This window comes from Rattus norvegicus, chromosome 18, assembly GCF_036323735.1.
Source record: "Rattus norvegicus strain BN/NHsdMcwi chromosome 18, GRCr8, whole genome shotgun sequence".
NCBI lineage: Eukaryota > Metazoa > Chordata > Mammalia > Rodentia > Muridae > Rattus > Rattus norvegicus.
The window spans coordinates 27,650,326-27,671,256 of NC_086036.1; the positions used below are offsets into that span (position 1 = coordinate 27,650,326).

General features: G+C 40.3%; 1 protein-coding gene and 1 non-coding gene across 2 annotated transcripts in view; one reads left to right on the forward strand and one right to left on the reverse strand.

Moving 5' to 3' along the window:
• Window positions 1–20,931, forward strand: part of Ube2d2 (ubiquitin-conjugating enzyme E2D 2) — a 41,988-nt gene that overhangs the window by 11,927 nt on the left and 9,130 nt on the right. Inside the window, exon 2 of the mRNA NM_001393772.1 lies at window positions 10,562–10,625. Coding sequence (NP_001380701.1) covers window positions 10,562–10,625 — 64 coding nt within the window. The remainder of the gene's footprint in view (window positions 1–10,561; window positions 10,626–20,931) is intronic.
• On the reverse strand, window positions 16,081–16,203 carry LOC120098406 (U6atac minor spliceosomal RNA). Its single transcript, XR_005496580.1, has one exon. It is a non-coding gene; the product is annotated as a U6atac minor spliceosomal RNA (small nuclear RNA).

Consider the following 20,931-nt stretch of genomic DNA (forward strand, 5'->3'; position numbering starts at 1 on the left):
GCCAACTCTCCACCCCTGTTGCCCTGTTTTTTTGGTGGCGGTGGCGGTGGCGGTGGTGGTGGTGGTGGTGGTGGTGGTGGTGGTGGTGGTGGTGGTGGTGGGTGGTGGGTGGTGGGTGGTGGTGTGTGTGGCTTGTAGAGATAGAGACTTTTAAGTATAAGGTTGAGTTAACAGAAGTGAGCCAGTATGCCTGATTCTTTTGGGGTTGGGAGTGGGAAAGGAAGGTTAGGTCTTTTGAGGCAGGGGTCCCAACACTTTTTTAAAAACAAGGTTTCATGTAGTCTATGCTGTCCTTGAATTCCTGATCCTCTTTCCTCTGTGTCCCACATATTAAGAGTATAAGTGTGAGCCACCACTTTGTCTTAATTTTTTAATTACTTTCGGTATTTTGAAAGAGGATTTCGGGGTTGGGGATTTAGCTCAGTGGTAGAGCGCTTGCCTAGGAAGCGCAAGGCCCTGGGTTCGGTCCCCAGCTCCGAAAAAAAAAGAACCAAAAAAAAAAAAAAAGAAAGGATTTCTTTGTGTGTAGCCTTGGCTGCCTTGGAACTCTGTAGACTAGGCTGGCCTCAAACTCGGATCCACCTGCCTAGTGTTGGGATTAAAGGCACAACCAGCTTTATTTGTTTTTAAGTAAGAGTGGGTGGGTGTGGGTGGGTGTGGGTATGTTGCCTGCATGCCTATACAGTGTCCACAGAGGCCAGAAGAGAGAGGGGTCTTCTGGGGCTGCATTTACAGGCAGTGAGCTGCCAGATATGGGCACTTGTAACTGAACTGTTGTTCTTAACGACTGAGCCCTTATTTTTCTTGTTTAAAGTCAGTCTTGCTAGGTAGCCATTCTAGTTTTGAACTTACTCCTACCTCCACTTGCCTGTGTAATTGTACTTTATAACTTAATAAATTAATCTTTTACCACTCAATTTTAAGAATTGACTTTGTGGGGCTGGGGATTTAGCTCAGTGGTAGGCGCTTACCTAGGAAGCGCAAGGCCCTGGGTTCGGTCCCCAGCTCCGAAAAAAAAGAACCAAAAAAAAAAAAAAAAAAAAAAGAATTGACTTTGTATTTTTTTTTTAAATTATTACTAAAGGTGTGTATTGTTCCTGATGATCCAAGAGGGTAATACTTGTTGATACCAAATTTGTCCTCAGTTTAACTATGGACTTTTTTTTTTTTCCTTTTCTTTTTTTCGGAGCTGGGGACTGAACCCAGGGCCTTGCGCTTGCTAGGCAAGCGCTCTACCACTGAGCTCAATCCCCAACCCTGGACCTTTTTTTTTAACGACCGTTTTCTAACCTTTACTGCTGATAACCTGACAGTTCTTTCAGGTGTGGATTTTTTTTTTTTTTTCCTTTTCTTTTCTTTTCTTTTCTTCGGAGCTGGGGACCAAACCCAGGCCTTGTGCTTGCAAGGCAAACGCTCTATCACTGAGCTAAATCCCCAACCCCTCAGGATTTTATCATAAGAAAATGGACTTTTTTTTTAATCATTCTCCCCCCTCTTCTATTTTTATTTTTTTATTTGAGTACACTGTAGCTGTCTTCAGACACACCAAAAGAGGACATTGGGTCCCATTACAGATGGTTGTGAGCCACCATGTGGTTGCTGGGAATTGAACTCAGGACCTCAGAAAGAACAGTCAGTGCCCTTAACTGCTGAGCCATCTCTCCAGCCTCTTCTATTTTTTAGAGGGTGCGTGTGCCTGTGTGTGTGTGTGTGTGTGTGTGTGTGTGTGTGTGTGTGTGTGTATATATATGTATATATGTATGTGTATGTGTATAAGTAAGTAAGTGTGTGTGTAACAGCCCTGGCTGTCCTGGCATTCTATTTGTAGACCACGCTGACCTCAAACTTAACAGATTTGCCTGCCTCTGCCTCCCAGTGGTGGAATTAAAGATGTAAAGGTGTGTACCACCTCTAACCCACAACTTCATTTTTCTTTCTTTCTTTTTTTCTTTCTTTTTTTTGGAGCTGGGGACCGAACCCAGGGCCTTGCGCTTGCTAGGCAAGCGCTCTACCACTGAGCTAAATCCCCAACCCCTTTCATTTTTCTTATTGTCATGGTTCTATAATTGCTTTGCCAAAGACCTGGAACTCTGTAGACCTGGCTGGTCTTGAATTCAGCCTTGAAAGGTGTACGGCACCACCACCGTCCTTGGATACTTTATTAGATGCTATTTCATGTGCTTTTTGTTAGAAGGCTTCCTATTCCTAGCTCTAAAGTTCGTATGTAATGAGATCTTAGACATTGTTTCAGATGATTTTTTTCATACTGCTAATGTAGTCTAGTTTTATAGATTGGACTATTCTGGAGTGGTGAAAGAACCTGTCAGTTGGTATTTGGATAATTTTTCTAAAGCACTTCAGGTTTGAAATTTAGTTTTGCTTTTTTTCCCACCCTACTGACTGACCTGGAATTCTCTGTAGGTTAGGGTGGCCTCAAAATCACCTGCATCTGCCTCCTGAGTGCTGGAATGGAAGCCCAGCTCTTTTTCTTATTTTTTAACTGCAATTCTTGCTTTTCTGAGTTTTGAGTAATCAGATATATAGTCATTTGTATAGCAAAGTAAAGTTTAATGGCTTGACCCATCATCACCTTTCACACACACTTTGGGATTGAGCTTTTCCCCAAGTTAGGTATTTTACCATTGAACTATACTGTCAACCACTGGTCTATACACCTCATGTCATAGAACTTAGTTGTTTGCAAGAATTGTGATATAACCAGGCATGACAGCACATGCCTTTAATCTCAGCATTCAGGAGGTAGAGACAGGTAGATCTCTGTGAGTTCCAGGCCTTAGAAAGTAAGATTGAGGTAGTGGAGGGGACCCCAGTAACTTGAATGCAGGAAGGAGGAACTGTCTTGATTTAGGTTTTATTGTTAAGAACACATGACCATGGCAATTCTTAGAAAGGAAAATACTTAACTAGGGCTGGCTTACAGTTCAGGGGTCCATTTTCGTGACAGGAAGCATGGCTTCAAGCAGGCAGACATGATGTGGAGAAGGGTCTGAATTCTATGTCTTGATCAGCAGGCAGTAGAAGACTGAGACACACTTCCTCCAACAAGTTGACCCCTCTTTTAGTGTCATTCCTTATAAGCCTCTAGGGAACATTTTCTTTCAAACCACTTACAGTGTCCAGCATTTTCTTTGGAGCTTAGTGATACTTTGGGCATTGATATTTTTATCTGTCTGTTAGCATAGATTCTTCTCATCTACCTGGTATTCATTGTGGAGTCATTTCAGATCTTACAAGATCCTGTGTCAAAGGAGTCAAACTTGTCTTGATATAGCTATCATTGTTTGAACTTTGGGAATTGGCAGAAAACAACAGTTCTTGGCAGCTTCTGCTCTTGCAAATGTTTGTATTCCTTTATTTCAAAAGTAGTCTTAGTGAAATACATTAGATTTTCTTATCTAGCTTTGTCATTTACTTAGCGATGTTCTACTTTGGCTATAGTTGTTAAAGTTTTTTTTTTTTTTAAAGATTTATTCATTTATTATGTATAAGTACACTGTAGCTGTCTTCAGACACACCAGAAGAGGACATCAGATCTCTTTACAGATGGTTGTGAGCCACCATGTGGTTGCTGGGAATTGAACTCAGGACCTCTGGAAGAGCAGTCAGTGCTCTTAACCGCTGAGCCATCTCTCCAGCCCGTTGTTTAAGTTCTAATTTGTACTTTATTGCATGTTATCTTATGGCTGTAATATCAGAGAATGAGATGGTTGCTTTTACATATATCTGTTTTTTTTTTAAATATAAATTTATTTATTTATTTATTTATTTATTTATTTATTTATTTAGTATAGATCATACAGCTTTCTGCCTGCATGTATGCCTGCAGGCCAGAAGAGAACCAGATCTCATTATAGATGGTTGTGAGCTACCATGTGGTTGCTGGAATTGAACTCAGGGCCTCTGGAAGAGCAGACAGTGCTCTTAACCTCTGAGCCATCTCTCCAGCCCCGTATATCTGGTTTTGTTATATCTAAAATGCAATCAAGAAATAAAACAGGCTGGGCATGGTGGTGCATGGCTTTAGTTCTAGCAGAAGCAGTTGGGTATCTGGCTTACATGTCTGAGTTTCAGGCCAGCCAGGAACTGTCTCAGAAGAAAGAAGGGAAGAAAATATTGCCAGTTGCATGTTATGTTGAAAAATATCATTTTGGTTATGCTAAAAATGTATGTACTATCTGGCTAGCACTTGGGAGGTGGAGGCCTAGAGAGAGGGTCTAGAGTCCAAGGGCAGCCTAGGCTACAGAAGGCTATTTCAAAATGTGGGGAAGTGGGGTATTGTTCCTGTAGTCAGTGAAAAACAATATTACCTTCTTCTCCGCACTTATGTATAATTCAAGTTTTTGTCTGCATGTCTGTGTACCATGTGAGTGCCTGGTATCCACAGGCCAGAAGAGGGAATTAGATTCCTGGGAACTGGAGTTATAGATGGTTGTAAGCTGCCATGTGGGTACTTGGAATTAAACCAGGGTCTTCCACAAGAGCAGTAAGTGCTCTTAAGTGCTGGACCATCTCTAGCCTCCCAACTATATGTTGAACAGATACTTCCTGAATCGTTCCCATCACATTCAGTGTACAAAAACCTAAAGGTCGGGGCTGGGGATTTAGCTCAGTAGTAGAGCACTTGCCTAGGAAGCGCAGGGCCTTGGGTTTGGTCCCCAGCTCCGAAAAAAAGAACCAAAAAAAAAAAAAGCTAAAGGTCAGATTGTTTCCTAGTTTCTATTGGATTAAGAAATACTATATAACCCCAAAGAAATCTGAACTATACAATTTGAAACTTTTCATAGTATTTAACAACAAATAAATGGAGAGTCAAGAGTTAGCCAAGGCAACAAACAGTTACGTGAAACCTAAAGGCACATGGAGAAAGTAGAAAAGAACGGGATGGCAAGACCATTCTAGGCTTTGTTCCCAGAGACCTAGATTGGTTGAAATTTAAAGCCAGGGAATTTAAAAGTTCTGGAGCTGTTCATGATGCCACATACCTAAAATCTCAACACTTTATAACCTGAGGCAGGAGGACCACAAATTTAAAGTCATCCTTGATACATAGAAAAAAAAAATCAGTAGAAAATTAGACTACTACTGCTCAACCTTAAAAAGAAAATCCTATTGTTTGTAATAATAATTTGTTTTCTTTTCTTTTTTTTCCCATGTGGAGAGGTTTAATGGGAGAATGAGACAAGGGGGAGGGACGAGAGAAAGAAGAGAAAACATGGGCTGGAGAGATGGCTCAGTGGTTAAGAGCACTGACTGCTCTTCCAGAGGTCCTGAGTTCAATTCCCAGCAACCACATGGTGGCTCACAACCATCTGTAATGGGATGCTCTCTTCTGAAGTGCCTGAAGAGAACTACAGTGTACTAACATAAATTAAATAAATAAATCTTTTTTTTTTCTTTCTTTTTTTCGGAGCTGGGGACCGAACCCAGGGCCTTGCACTTGCTAGGCAAGCGCTCTACCACTGAGCTAAATCCCCAACCCCAAATAAATAAATCTTAATATTTGTTTTCTTATATTCTGAAAAAATATTCATATATTCTTACTTATTGTCTAGGTACAGACAGACCAAAATGTTAACTCACTTGTATGTGGAACCTAAAATTCAAGCTCATTTAAGTAGAGAAGAATGATAATTTCAAGGGGCTTGAAGGCAGAAAGAAGTAAAGTTGTTTGTTGTTGTTTAGATCTTATAAAATTTATAGTTTATGTGTATTAGTGTATGTCTGTGTACCATGTATGTGCAAACATTTATGGAGGCCAGAAGAGAGTGTTGGATGTGTAGGAGCTAAAGTTACAAATGGTTGTAAGCTACTTTGTGGGTGCTGGGAGTAAAAACCCAAGTCCTGGAAAAAGTAGCTGGTGCTCTTAACCTGAGCCATCTCTCCAGCCCCTAGCCAAAGTTTGTGTTAGATTGGAGGAATAAATATAATAAATCTGTTGAGATTGGAGAGATAGCTCAGTGGGTAAAAGGTGATTGCTATGCAAGTTTGTGAGATGCAAGTTTGATCTCTGGAACCCATGAAAAGTGGAAGGAGAGAATGGATTTCATGGAATTCTCCATCTGTGTGCTGTTGCAGGTGTACCCGCTAGCCCACTTCATACTCCTACACATATATAGCAATAATAAATACAGTTTTTAAAAAGTGCTATTGTACAGATGTTAACTATAGTTAATAATGTATTCTTGTATTTTGTGGCATTGGGGAAATAAGTAATATATTATTGAAAATTGCTAGAGTAGATTTTAAGTGTTCATGTTACAAAGTAGTAAATGTTACATGATAAATATATTAATTAGCCAATGAGCCATTTCACAATCTATATGTATTTAAGGTCATTGTTCTCTGCACCATATACATCTATACATAATTTAAACAAGATCTGCTTCTGTACTTTGCTCTATCTCCAAGGTACAGTTCCAGTGCTGACAAAGTTATAAGGCTTTCCTCTTCTCTCTCTCCTCTCTTTTTCCCCTTCTTCTTCTTCTTTTTCTCCTTCTTCTTCTTCTTCTTTTAATTTATTCATTTATTTCATGTATACGAGTACACTGTTGCTGTCTTCAGGCACACCAGAAGAGGGCATCGGATCCCATTACAGATGGTTATGAGCCACCATGTGGTTGCTGGGAATTGAACTCAGGACCTCTGGAAGAGCAATCAGTGCTCTTAACCACTGAGCCATCTCTCCAGCCCTCCCCCTCTTCACTTTCTTCTCTTCCCTTCCCTGTCTTGCTGGCACAGAGCTTTCTGTTCTGTATGTAGCAGTTGATCTTGTACTTTGATGGCTTTTGCTAGGTTTGATGACACTCTTCACTACTGGTATGGCTTATAAAATACTGGGGATGGAATATCCCATGGCTTTGTACATGCTAGGTTAGCACCTTACCAACGGACACACATCCCAGCTCTGTTAGGTTTCTTTGAGACAAGGTGTTTTGGTTTTTTGGTTTTTGGTTTGGTTGGTTTGAGACGGATTTCTATGTAGTTCTGGGTAATTTGGAACACGTTATGAACTCACAGAGATACCCCTGTCTCAGCTTCTTGGGTGTTGATTATACAGTTGTGAGCTACTGCACCCACCTATGAAGGACTTTTGTCCTTAATATTAAGAACAAAGGAAAGCCAGATAAGGATGCCTAGATTTACAGTCCTAGATAGTTAGGAGGCGGATGTTAAAAAGTCTCAGTTGAAACAGGAGTTGTGGATGAGTCTAACTGAGTGCATAGTGGGATCTCAGAGGAACAGACACAAAGTAATGAATATTTTCTTTACTTATGGCAGGACACCCATGAATGTTTCCTGCTGAAGTGCTTCTGCAAATTCCTTGTCCTTAGCCAAGCATGGTGCCTGGGCTGCAGTGTGAGATCCTGTCTAAAAGCAAGCAAGAAATTCCTTATTCTCTAGTATTATATTGGCTTAGCCCAAAACACATTAACTTTCAGATATAGTAATTAAATTCTTTTTTATGTATTTTAGACAGAATCTTTACCCAGAAGGGTTCAAACTCTGTGTATAGCCCAGGCTGACCTTAGATTGGAGATCTGTCTTAACCTCCTGAGTGCTGGGATTGCAAGTATGTGTCACTACTACTCTGGGCTATGGATATTTCACTTACCATTGAAAATTGTCAACAATGTTACACACATTTTTACTAGATTTAGGATTTACTAGATCCCAAGAAAATACTTTGGGGTTGGGGGGTTACAAAAACAAAGACCCTGCCTTTGAAAGGTAATTTATTAATTGCATCTGAAAAGCTTTCTCTTGCTGTATAGTAGACCTTCAGAGCTGGGCATGGTGTTACATAGTTGTAATCCCTGCACTAGGGTTGCTAAAGCATAATTACTTCAAGCTCAAGGAGAGCCTATAGTACAGAGAGAGAGATCCTGTCTAGAAAGAAAAGGTTGAGAACAAAAATAAGTAAATAATTTAAAATAATTCCAAGTAGTTCATAATGTAGAACTGATAGTTGAGAAATGACTGCAGGCTGAGTTGTGGTAGTACACACCTTTAATCCCAGCACTCTGAAGGCAGAGGCAGGTGGATTCCTGTATTCAAGAAAAGCCAGGGGTACACAAAGGAAACCCTGTCTCAAAAAAGGGAAGGGGAGAAAAAGGAATAACTACAGAACAGTTTATATATGTAGTATAAATATACTTCTCTGTGATGCTTAACATTTTTTGTCTATGATAAAAATGTTTTCTTGATTTTTTTTTTTTTTTTTTTTTTTTGCCTCACAGGCAGTAGTAGATATTTTGTGAGAATAAAATCTTAGTTTTTAAGAGGGAAGGGAGAAGAAAGGGTGATAACTGACCTAGGTTTAATTCCAAGCTTCCATATGTCTGCTTTTCACAACTATAATTTCAGTTCCAAGGGATTCAATGCTCTCTTGGTCTCCTTGGCATAAGGAACTCATGGGGTGCACATCCATCCATACATGCAGGCAAGCACATATAAAAAATAAAAACAAGTTTTTTAAAAAGGTAAAATGGGCCAAGGAGAAAGTCAAAGATTTGTTCTATATTGCTTTTTCATATTTGTGTCATGTGTATAAGTGTTTTGCCTGCATGTATATATGTGTACCATCCGCATGCCTAGGGAGGTCGGAAGATCTGGAACTGGAGTTACTGATGGTTGGGGGCCTCCTAGTGGATGCTGAGACTCAAGTCTAGGTCCTTTGCAAAATTAAATGCTCTTCACAATTAAGCAATAGCCCAACAGCCCAAATTTGTTTTTATTTTATGCAGGATGTCTTTAGAAACTATAGGTAAATCAGTCTCTGAGTGCTTCAGTCACTCTTTATTCTGAGTTAGGTAGATCACAAATTTGAAGGCAGGCTTAGGCTACACAGTAGGACTTTATTTCAACAAACTAAAGGGAGGAAGAAAGAAAGAATAAAACCAGGAACCAGGACTAACATGATATTCAGTTACTTTGTGATTGAGCTAGTTCCCTAGCTCTTTAGTTCGTTTCCTTAACTTTGACTAAATTACCTAGACCAGCCTTGAACTTTCTCGTAGTTCTGACTTCTAGTAGCTGAGATTATATATTTGCACCATATTCTTCTAAAGGTTTTTCTGTTTAGTACACTGGTGGTAAGATACAGCTAAAAACATGCTAACATTTTATTAGATGGTCTGGTGTAGTTTCAGAAACCTTTTTTTTTTTTTTTTTTATGATTTTAAAAGTTTGTTCTAGGGCTGGAGAGATGGCTCAGCAGTTAAGAGCACCCGACTACTCTTCCAGAGGTCCTGAGTTCAATTCCCAGCAACCACATGGTGGCTCACAACCATCTGTAAAGAGATCCGATGCCCTCTTCTGGTGTATCTGAAGACAGCTACAGTGTACTTATATATAATAAATGATTAAATCTTTAAAAAAAAAAAAAGTTTGTTCTAACTACGTAGCAGTTTTAAGATATAAAATTGGCATTGGGATGGGCATGGTGGCACACAACTTTAATCCCAGCAGAGAGAGGAGGCAGAGTTAAGTGCCTCTCTGTGATTTCAAGGCTAGCCTAGTCTATAGAGTAAATTCTAGACTAGACAAGACTACACACAGAATGAAATAAACGAAAATTTGTATTGAGTCCCTCCCCCCAATCCTCTCAAATAATTGAGAGCCAGGTGAGTGGTGTGGACCAACCTGAGCTATTTCAGTGGGAGTGGGGAGCTGGGCATAGTGGTGCACACATGTAATTCCAGCACTCTTTATTCTGAGTTAGGTAGATCACAAATTTGAAGGCAGGCTTAGACTACAGAGAAGGACTTTATTTCAAAAAACTAAAGGGAGGAAGAAAGAATAAAAGAAAAATAATGGCTTTTTCTCCCCTTTTAAAATAGGCTAAGGAGTAGCATTCAGAGGCTGAAGCAGGAGGTTTGCCATAAAGTTCATGGTGAAATTAAAAAATAAAAATAAAAGCTTGCAGTCATTTGTGTAAGAGGAATATATAAGACTTAAGACCAAAAGTCAGACTGAACAAGAGTCTATTAGATATAACTACTTGAGGAGGATAAAGCAGGAATAAGTGGGCAGCACAATTAGCTTGTATTTAAAATTAGCTCTGTGGGCTGAAGAGATGGCTCAGTCATTAAGAACACTTGTTGCTCTTCCAGAGGTCTAGAATTCTGTTCTAGCATCCACATGGTGGCTCATAGCCATCCAAACCATCCAATCTAGGGGATCTAACATCTGATATTTTTTGATGTACATATATACATACATGCAAGCAAAAACACTTGTAAGATACAATAAGAAAGGAAAGGGAAAAAGGTGTGTGGTGGTTCATACCTTTAATCCCAGCACTGGTGAGGCAGAGGAAGAGACAGGTGTATCTCTCAAGACCAGCCAGGTCTATATATAGTGAGACCTTATCATTGTCCAAGTCCCCCTACCTTGCCCCCAAAACATTCAGTACTTCAAAGATTCACTATGTGCTCTTCTGACTAGAGAATAAGCCTAAAAGCTTCCCTAGAAAGGCAGAGAACTGTTAACAAGGTAAGTTTAGTAACTGTAAAGTTATATTTCTTTGTTTTTTCTTAAGGAATTGAATGACCTGGCTCGAGATCCTCCAGCACAGTGTTCAGCAGGTCCTGTTGGAGATGATAGTAAGTATCTAAGTGGAGGTAAGAGTAAAGCAGCATAGCAGTACTATGTCTGGAGAACTTGTATTTCTTGAGGTTATTTGTTTATTTTTGATATTTTTTAAGTGGGTGTACACTCCAGGTGGTCCAGTTTGGCAAAGTTATGATTTGTTAAGAGGTGTTTCCTGGGGCTGGAGAGATGGCTCAGCGGTTAAGAGCACTGCCTGCTCTTCCAGAGGACCTGAGTTCAATTCCCAGCAAATACATGGTGGTTCACAACCATCTGTAATGAGATCTGATGCCCTCTTCTGGTGTGTCTGAAGATAGCTACAGTGTACTCATATACATGGAATATGTGAATAATTCTTTTAAAAAAAAAAGAAAAAGAAAGAAGAGGTTAGAAAAAAAGGTGTTTGCTATAGGGAAAGGGGAGACTTAATGTTTATTTTCCTATGACAGAACCTGTTTTAAGTTCACCTAGCCATCTTAGACTTTGAGCTTCTTCTGATAGCATTATTTTTGTGGTTGCTCTGGACTCTTTCTACCTATCCTTTCTTTGGGATCTTTTCCTGAGGTAAAAGAACTGTTATTATATCTGGCTATTTTGCTCTTTTTTTTTTTTTTTTTTTTTTTTTTCCGGAGCTAGGGACCGAACCCAGGGCCTTGCGCTTGCTAGGCAAGCGCTCTACCACTGAGTTAAATCCCCAACCCCTATTTTGCTCTTAAAGAATGGTATGCTGTGGGCTGGAGAGGTGGCTCAGCGGTTAAGAGCACTAACTGCTCTTCCAGAGGTCTTGAGTTCAATTCCCAGCAACCACATGGTGGCTCACAACCATCTGTAATGGGATCCGATGCCCTTTTCTGGTGTGTCTGAAGACAGCTACAGTGTACTTATATACATAATAAAATAAATAAAACATTTAAAAAAAATGGTATGGTGTACATACGTGTGCTTGTATTTAACTATATTCTACTGACTCGTATGAAAGCAGGTATAATTATTTTATTACATTATTCTCAGTTCCGAGGGTGACCACAGGGCCTTGTGTGTGCTAGGCAGTCACTCTTGTTACTGAGAACCATCCCTAGCTAGCTAGACTAGTGATGAAAAGTTTGTATTTGTCTATATGTTTACCATGTCCTAGGGGTCTCTCCTTTCAACGTTTTTTTTTTTCCCCCCTTTCCCGGTTTCCTGGCAAACATCCCCCTGATCCCTTCCCCTCCCCTTCTTTATGGGTGTTCCCCTCCCCATCCTCCCCCCATTGCCGCCCTCCCCCCAACAATCTAGTTCACTGGGGGGTTCAGTCTTAGCGGGACCCAGGGCTTCCCCTTCCACTGGTGCTCTTACTAGGATATTCATTGCTTCCTATGAGGTCAGAGTCCAGGGTCAGTCCATGTATAGTCTTTAGGTAGTGGCTTAGTCCCTGGAAGCTCTGGTTGCTTGGCATTGTTGTTCATAAGGGGTCTCGAGCTCTTCCAGTTCTTTCTCTGATTCCTTCAATGGGGTCCTAGTCTCAGTTCAGTGGTTTGCTGCTGGCATTCGCCTCTGTATTTGCTGTATTCTGACTGTGTCTCTCAGGAGAGATCTACATCCGGTTCCTGTCAGCCTGCCCTTCTTTGCTTCATCCATCTTGTCTAATTGGATGGCTGCATATGTATGGGCCACATGTGGGGCAGGCTCTAAATGGGTGTCCCTTCTGTGTCTGTTTTAATCTTTTCCTCTCTATTCCCTGCCAAGGGTATTCTTGTTCCCCTTTTAAAGAAGGAGTGAAGCATTCACATTTTGATCATCCGTCTTGAGTTTCATTTGTTCTAGGCATCTAGGCATCTAGGCATCTAGGGTAATTCAAGCATTTGGGCTAATAGCCACTTATCAATGAGTGCATACCATGTGTGTTTTTCTGTGATTGGGTTACCTCATTCAGGATGATATTTTCCAGTTCCAACCATTTGCCTACGAATTTCATAAAGTCATTGTTTTTGATAGCTGAGTAATATTCCATTGTGTAGATATACCACATTTTCTGTATCCATTCCTCTGTTGAAGGGCATCTGGGGCTATTATAAATGAGGCTGCTATGAACATAGTGGAGCATGTGTCTTTTTTATATGTTGGGGCATCTTTTGGGTATATGCCCAAGAGAGGTATAGCTGGATCCTCAGGCAGTTCAATGTCCAATTTTCTGAGGAACCTCCAGACTGATTTCCAGAATGGTTGTACCAGTCTGCAATCCCACCAACAATGGAGGAGTGTTCCTCTTTCTCCACATCCTCGCAGCATTTGCTGTCACCTGAGTTTTTGATCTTAGCCATTCTCACTGGTGTGAGGTGAAATCTCAGGGTTGTTTTGATTTGCATTTCCCTTATGACTAAAGATGTTGAACATTTCTTTAGGTGTTTCTCAGCTATTCGGCATTCCTCAGCTGTGAATTCTTTGTTTAGCTCTGAATCCCATTTTTTAATAGGGTTATTTGTCTCCCTGCGGTCTAACTTCTTGAGTTCTTTGTATATTTTGGATATAAGGCCTCTATCTGTTGTAGGATTGGTAAAGATCTTTTCCCAATCTGTTGGTTGCCGTTTTGTCCTAACCACAGTGTCCTTTGCCTTACAGAAGCTTTGTAGTTTTATGAGATCCCATTTGTCGATTCTTGATCTTAGAGCACAAGCCATTGGTGTTTTGTTCAGGAAATTTTTTCCAGTGCCCATATGTTCCTTTCAACATTTGAGTCCCAAGATTTAAATTAGGTTGTCAGGCTTTATATACTCAACTGGCCCTACCAACATTGTAATACTAGTTTAATACTGTAATACTAAAATTAGTATTAAAAACAAAAAAGTCTTAGAGTTTATGTAATCCTTCTGTCCCAACTTCCCCAATGCTAGAATTGAAGTGGGAGCCATTAAGCCCAGGTGATTTGGGTTTTTTTTTTTTTTTTTTTTTTTTTTTTTACTTTTAATTTTGGGGACTTTCTTATTGTGTTTTTCTGGCTACTCTGGAACTCTGTGTAGACCAGCCTGCCTTTAGTTAACAGAGATCTGTTTTAGCCTCTAGTGCTGGGAATAAAGGTGTGTGCAGCCAAACCTGGTGAGAGGTTCTGGGTTTTTTGTGTGTATGTCTTGTTTTTGGTTTTTTTGTTTGTTTGTTTGTTTTGTTTTGTTTTGTTTGAGACAGGATTTTTTATGTAACAGAGCCTTGTTTGTTCTAGGCTTGATTTGTAGACCAAGCTGGTTTCAAATTCACAGAGCCTCTGCCTCCTGAGTGCTAGGATTGTTAAGGCTTGTTCCACCATGTCTGGCCTCTGTGGGAAGTTTTTTGTTTGTTTGTTTTGTTTGTTTGTTTTAAGATTTTGTTTATTTTATATATATGAGTACACTGTAGCTATCTTCAGACACACCAGAAGAGGTCATCAGATCTCATTACAGATGGTTGTGAGCCACCATGTGGTTGCTGGGATTTGAACTCAGTCAGTGCTCTTAACTGCTGAGCCATCTCCCCAGCCCAGGGAAGTTTTAAGTATGCCAAAACAATTGATTTTTGATGTCCTGCAAAGTTAAGGACAAACTAGGTCTGTCTGTCTGTTGTTTTGATTTTTCAAGGTAGGGCTTCTCTGTGTAGCCCTGGCTGTCCTGAAAACTCACTCTGTAGACCAGGCTAGCCTCAAACTGAGAGACTCATCTGTCTCTGCCTCCAGAATGCTGGACGACGACGACGACGACGACTTCTTCTTCTTCTTCTTCTTCTTCTTCTTCTTCTTCTTCTTCTTCTTCTTCTTCCTCCTCCTCCTCCTCCTCCTCCTCCTCCTCCTCCTCCTCCTCCTCCTCCTCCCCTCCTCCTCCCCTCCTCCTCCCCCTCCTCCTCCTCCTTCTTCTTCTTCTTCTTCTAGATTTATTCATTTATTATATATAAGTACACTGTTGCTGTCCTCAGATACACCAGAAGAGGGCATCGGATCTCCTTACAGATGGTTGTGAGCCACCATGTGGTTGCTAGGAATTGAACTCAGGACCTCTGGATGAGCAGTCCGGTGCTGAGCCATCTCTCCATCCCCTGGACTTCTTTTCTTTTTAAAAACAAAACAAAACAAAAAAAGACTTAATTTGCTACAAATGATATCAATGAGAAAAAAAATACATTGAATATAGTGGCATATTTCTGCAATTCTAGAATCTTAGTGGGTTTAGACAGGAGAGTTATGAGTCCCAGATCAGTCTGCTATGTAGTGAGAAGAGACTTTCAAGAAACAAAACTGTCATAAGATGCCAGTAGAGTTTTAAAAAAAAAATGTCAAAAGCTGGGTGATGACTCTGCAGTTAAGGATGCTTGCTTTTTTTTCTAGAAGATAGGATCCAGCCCAGGATACTTAAATTTTTTAGACAAGGTCTCATTTATTCCATTCTGGCTTGAAGATGGTTATGTAACAAAGAGTGGATGAAAGTTCCATTTCAGTTGATGGTATGTGACCCCACAGCTAGTTTATATAGTATTGATTGAGGTTCGATTGAGGTTCGAACTTAAGGTCTTGTGTGTGGTACATAAAATACGTATTTTATTAACTGAACTACATTTACTGAGGTACATTTTCAGCCCCAAAGATTGGTTTTTTTTGTTGTTTTTTTTGTTTTGTTTCTTGTTGTTTTTTTTTTTGTGTGTGTGTTTGTTTTTTTGTTGTTTTGGTTTTTTTTTTTTTTTTTTTTTTTTTTTGGAGCTGGGGACCGAACCCAGGGCCTTGCGCTTGCTAGGCAAGCGCTCTACCACTGAGCTACATCCCCAACCCCCAAAGATTGGTTTTAACAATAAAGGGAAAACAGACAAACACATAGGCAAGATACATTTACATTTAATCTTAGTTTTAGGAGGCAGAGGTGGGAGTATCTCTTTGACTGTGAAGCCAGCCTGGTCTACACAGTGAATGCCATACCAGTCTAGGCTGCAAAGTCTAGGCTGCTTATCTGCTTCCAAATAAGTAAGTAATAAAAATAAATATGATCTCATGTGTAGGTTTTTAGAGTTTCTGGCACATCCTTCAATACAGAGCTCTAGGGGGGGACATGAAACATTTGTCTAGCATATATGACTCTGGGTTGGATCCTCAACACTACTTTAAAATACAAACACACAAAACAGAAGTTTGGTATAAACTGTAGAGGTAATTTCAGTGTAGTCCATAAATAATACTTGTCTCATTTTGAAAGTGTGCTTACTCAATACAGAGAACAAAAGAGTTTGTAAGGAAAATTAGGCATTAATATCTACATTAGAGTCCGAGAGAAACATTGCCAACGCCCAACCCAGCTAAGACCTGTCAACAAGGTAGAGCTGTGCCGACTAAGCAGCTGTACATCTAAACCCTGAAGGTCTTCAGACTTCATCAATATGTAGTTGTATATGGTTTGTTTCTTTTATTAGGCCCCAAACTCACTAATAGCAGCTTGTTTATCAGAAAAACATAGAATCACCAAATACATTTTAGAAGGCAACAAAAAACAGTGGTTTGATGCCACAAGGTAAGTAGAAATGCCTCTAGGTATGAGGCAAGGCCCAGTAGTCCCTCCATCCTTTCAAGGAGGTATGTTGTTAACCTTCTCCACTCCAGTACAACACATGAATTAGGTATTTAAATTATTCTGTGTATGATTTTAGGTCAGAGGAGACTGTTGTAAGACTGAACTGAAGTAGTCAAGGTTGGCAGCCCCTCACCTGTGGAGCCATTTTGCAGGCCCAGGAATTAAGCTGTTTTTAACTTTGTTTCAATAATGAAAACAAATGTTTTCAAATTCCTGGCATGTTATTTTTTGAAATTCAGGGACAATAAATTAGTACACAAAGTAAATACTAGTAGGTTATTGTTAAAGTTTTTATCCTTTTAATGTATCTCCCTTGTAATCAAATTCTTCATACTTTGGAACAATCAATTATTCAGTGGATTAAATAAAACCAGTTGAGAAAAAAATCATTTTGAGCTATAGACTTGTGCTGGTCCTACTTTCTTTACCCATATCCCATAAAAGACTAATGAAGTACTGGTTAAAGAAATGAGTCAACTAGGCATTGTAGCATATGCCTTTGATCTCAGCACCAAAGAGGGAGAGATAGAGGTAGAGAGATCTCTGTGAATTGGAGTCCAACTTGATCTCCACACACAGTTGAGACCCTACCTCAAGCCAAAAACCTAAATAAATACATTTGAAGAAACAAAACTCTAATACCAATAAGGCTAGAGCCTCTACTAGGTAGTAATGATCAAATGGGCAACTACATCTCTTTTTAAGTCTTGCCCTTCAACCTAATCCTTTTATGTAATTTAAATCTGTCTACTGTAATCCATGTCGGTTTCTAAAAAATCAGATAAAAAGGCCCTTAAATAATAATTTCAAAATATTGAGGTCTCAAGTATAAAATTTTCTAGTAGCTAAGTACTAATTCTTTGTTCTTCGTCTTCTGACAGCAATCCTTTATTTTTGCTAAAAATTTTACCAGACTTAAGAGGCTGATGCTGTAGCTTAATGGTGGAACACTGGTTTGGCAGCTGTGAGACTATAAGCTCAGTCTCTGCTATTGCACACACAGAAAGGAAGGGAAGAAAAGGGAAGGGAAGGAAGGAAGAAAGGAAGAAGAGGAAAGGAAACAGTTCTGATGGTTCATACACCTGTAATTTCAGCCGGAGGCAGAGGCTGAAGCAGAAAGCTTACTCAAGAGTTCAGGCCCAACCTGGGCTACAAAGTAAAAGACATTACCTAAAGAGACAATGTATTGTACCTGAGAAGGATCACAGGATTTTTGAAAACTTAAAATTATGAAATGTGGGGCTGGAGAGATGGCTCAGCAGTTAAGATCACTGACTGCTCTTCCAGAGGTCCCAAGTTCAATTCCCAGCACCCACATGATGGCTTACAAGCATGTGTAATGGGATCTGATGCCCTCTTCTGGTGTGTCTGAAGATGCAGTTAAGAGCACTGACTGATCTTTATGAAATTCAATCTCTTTTGGTGGCTCACATCTGTGTGGAACTCTCCAGTTCCAGGGGATCTTGTCTCCTCTTCTGTCCTTTTAGGCACTGCACATGTGAGGTGCACACACATACATTGAGACAAAACCCCATTGCCATATATTTGCAGAGTTCCAGGGATTGAACCTGTCTGGGGTACTGAATGAAGAAAAACCAAACATGAACACAGAGAGGAAAGTCAAGATTGGGTGACTTGGGCTTTCTGGTGGAGAAACCACAGCACCCCAGAAGCTCAGTGTGTTCACTGTATAGAGCTAAACAGGGAAATGGGGTTATTGCGTATAGCTGAAGAAGGAGGCCGAACTATTAATATATAGACAAATAGCTAATCTCTGTAGGAGCAGTTGTTTGTAGGGGAATAGTCTTTGAATTGTAAACATCCAGGAGAGAAAATTATGGTGGGTATTTTCTGTTCACACTAACCTTGTGCACACTGAGCAGATATGTGCCATTCCTCTGAGCCTCATGCTGGAGGGGAAGGCTTTGCCATTTTCCCATATGATTGAGGCTATGGACTCTTTGACATGGTTTTACCCATGTCGACACGACACAGTCACTCATTCAGGGCTTTCTCTACTCTGCACTATAAACAAAAGGAAAAACAAGCCAGACACCAACCTTTCTGAGCTAAGATGGCCCAGTGGGTAAAGTGTTTGCTATGGAAAATGTAAACAAACATGGCTTAATATGCCAACACCAATAGAAAAAGGTAGGCGTGGCAGTATACCTGAAACCAGTGCTGGAAATGTGGAAACAGGTGGATTGAAACCCAGTGACCAGCCATTATTGTAGCTAAAAGGCCAGCTTCAAGTCCAGTGAGAAACCTGTCTGTAGTAAGAGCAAGATAAAGGAGAATAAAGAAAACATTTAACTGGTTTCAGTTTCAGAGGTTTAGCCCATTATCATAGGGGAAGCATGGCACCCTACAGGCAGACATGGTGCTAAAACAGGAACTGAGAGTTCCTGTTTTGGATCCCAACATGATCCAAAGGCAGCAGAAGGAGACTGTGTATCTCACTGAGTGTAGCTTGAACATAATATAACCTCAAAGCCTGCCCCTGCAGTGACACAATTTCTCCAACAAGGCTATACCTCCTAATGGTTCTTCTCCCTTTAGGCCAAGAATTCAAACACATGAGGATCAGGGCATTCCTATTCAAACTACCATGATCCCAATATCAACTTACTATCGCTACGTATCTATGCATACTGACACATTCACCACATACACACTCAAAAATAAACTATTCTTTTTTTAAAAAAAAAAGATTTATTTATTTATTACATATAAGTACACTGTAGCTGTCTGCAGATACACCAGAAGAGGGTGTATCTCATTACAATGAGATCTGTAATCAGATCTCATTACAGGTAGTTGTGAGCCATCATGTAGTTGCTGGGATTTGAACTCAGGAACTCCGGAAGAGCAGTCAGTGCTCTTAACCACTAAGCCATCTCTCCAGCCCTAAACTGTTCTTTTTTTTTTTTTTTTTTTTTTTTTTCCTTTTCTTTTTTTCGGAGCTGTGGACCGAACCCAGGGCCTTGTGCTTGCTAGGCAAGCGCTCTACCACTAAGCTAAATCCCCAACCCCTAAGCTAAATCCCCAACCCCTAAACTGTTCTTCTTTTTTTTTTTTTTTTTTGGTTCTTTTTTTTCGGAGCTGGGGATCGAACCCAGGGCCTTGCGCTTCCTAGGTAAGCGCTCTACCACTGAGCTAAATCCCCAGCCCCCTAAACTGTTCTTCTTTTTGGTTCTTTTTTTTTTTTTTTCCCCCGGAGCTGGGGACCGAACCCCGGGCCTTGCGCTTCCTAGGTAAGCGTTCTACCACTGAGCTAAATCCCCAGCCCCTAAACTGTTCTTCTTAATTTGAGTATGTAGACCCTTTCTGCCATATGCCAGTGTTACTTAAGTATATTTTATGCAGTTGTTTTAAGGAATGATTAAATCTTGGAGGTAGGCTGGTTTTGGTGGTGCATGTCTTTATCCCAGCACTCCGAAGGCAGATCTCTGTGGGTTTTGGGGAAGGGGGTTGTTTGGGATTTTTTTGTTTGTTTGTTTGTTTGTTTGCTTGTTTGTTTCATTTAGATTTATTTAATGTATATGAGGACTCTGTCAGCATGAAAGCCTACGGATCAGAAGAGAGTATCAGATCCCATCATTCGTGATTGTGAAATGCCGGGTAGTTGCTGAGAACTGTACTTGGGACCTCTGAAAGAACAGCTAGTGCTTTTAACTACTAAACTATCTGTCTAGCCCTGATCTCTGTGAGTTTAATGCCAGCCTGTACTATAGAGTGAGTTCCTGGACATAGAAAACCCCCGTCTCAGAAATAGAGAGAGACAGAGAAGAAAGTCAGTCAGTCAGTCTTGGAGGCAAATAAGTAAGTTTTAATAGTACCTAGGTAGGGCCTTTCTATGGGCTTTGTCAACAGATTTATCTTCCAGGCATGACTTTGAGATGAGTTTTTGTTGGTTAGTTAGGTTAATTTTGTGGCAGAATCACTGTGTAGCCATGGCTCGCCTGGAACTCACTATATAGACCAGGTTGGTCTCACACCCTTTACTTAGCCAAAGAGAAATTTAAATTTAGCATTGTGTACCTCAGCTTTGTCAACATTGTTGTAGGCATGCTATATCACCATGCTTAGTTCCAAAGACTTTATATTTACTTTATGTGTGTGTATGTGTACATGTACAAGACATATTTGGAAGCCAGAGAACAGCTTGGGAGCAGATTTTCTCTTGCTCTGGGAATCAAACATGTCAGGCTTGATAGCAAACCTTTTCTTACTGAGCCACCTTTCTGGCCTCAGAAAAATGCCCTGGATCTTTATAGTTTTGTTGGTGGTTTGGTGGTAATGATGTGTATAACATATGTTAACACACGAGTTCTTCTGTTTGGAGACCAGGAGAGGGCATTAGATCCTTTGGAGCTAGAATTACAGGTTGTTAGAAGCTACTCTGATTCAGAGTGTGCATACTTAACCAGCTGAGCCTCTCTCTAGCGCCTCCAAATATTTTAAAACCAACTGTCTGATTTTTTTGTTTGGTTTTGGTGGGGTTTGTTGTTGGGGTTTTGGGGATTTTTTTGTCTTTTGTTTTGTTTTTGTATTGGTGGTTGTTTGGGGGGGCTTTAGAGATAGGCTTTCTCTGTAACTAGAACTCAAACTCTGGCTGGACTCTAATTCAGAGATCTACCTGCCTCTGCTTCCAGCGGCTTTCAGATTAAAGGTAGGCACTGCCACACCCTGCTGACTTGTCTGTCTCTTATTTTTAATGGTTTAATCTTCATCCTGCCCATAGAAACTAGGTGTTATCATACTA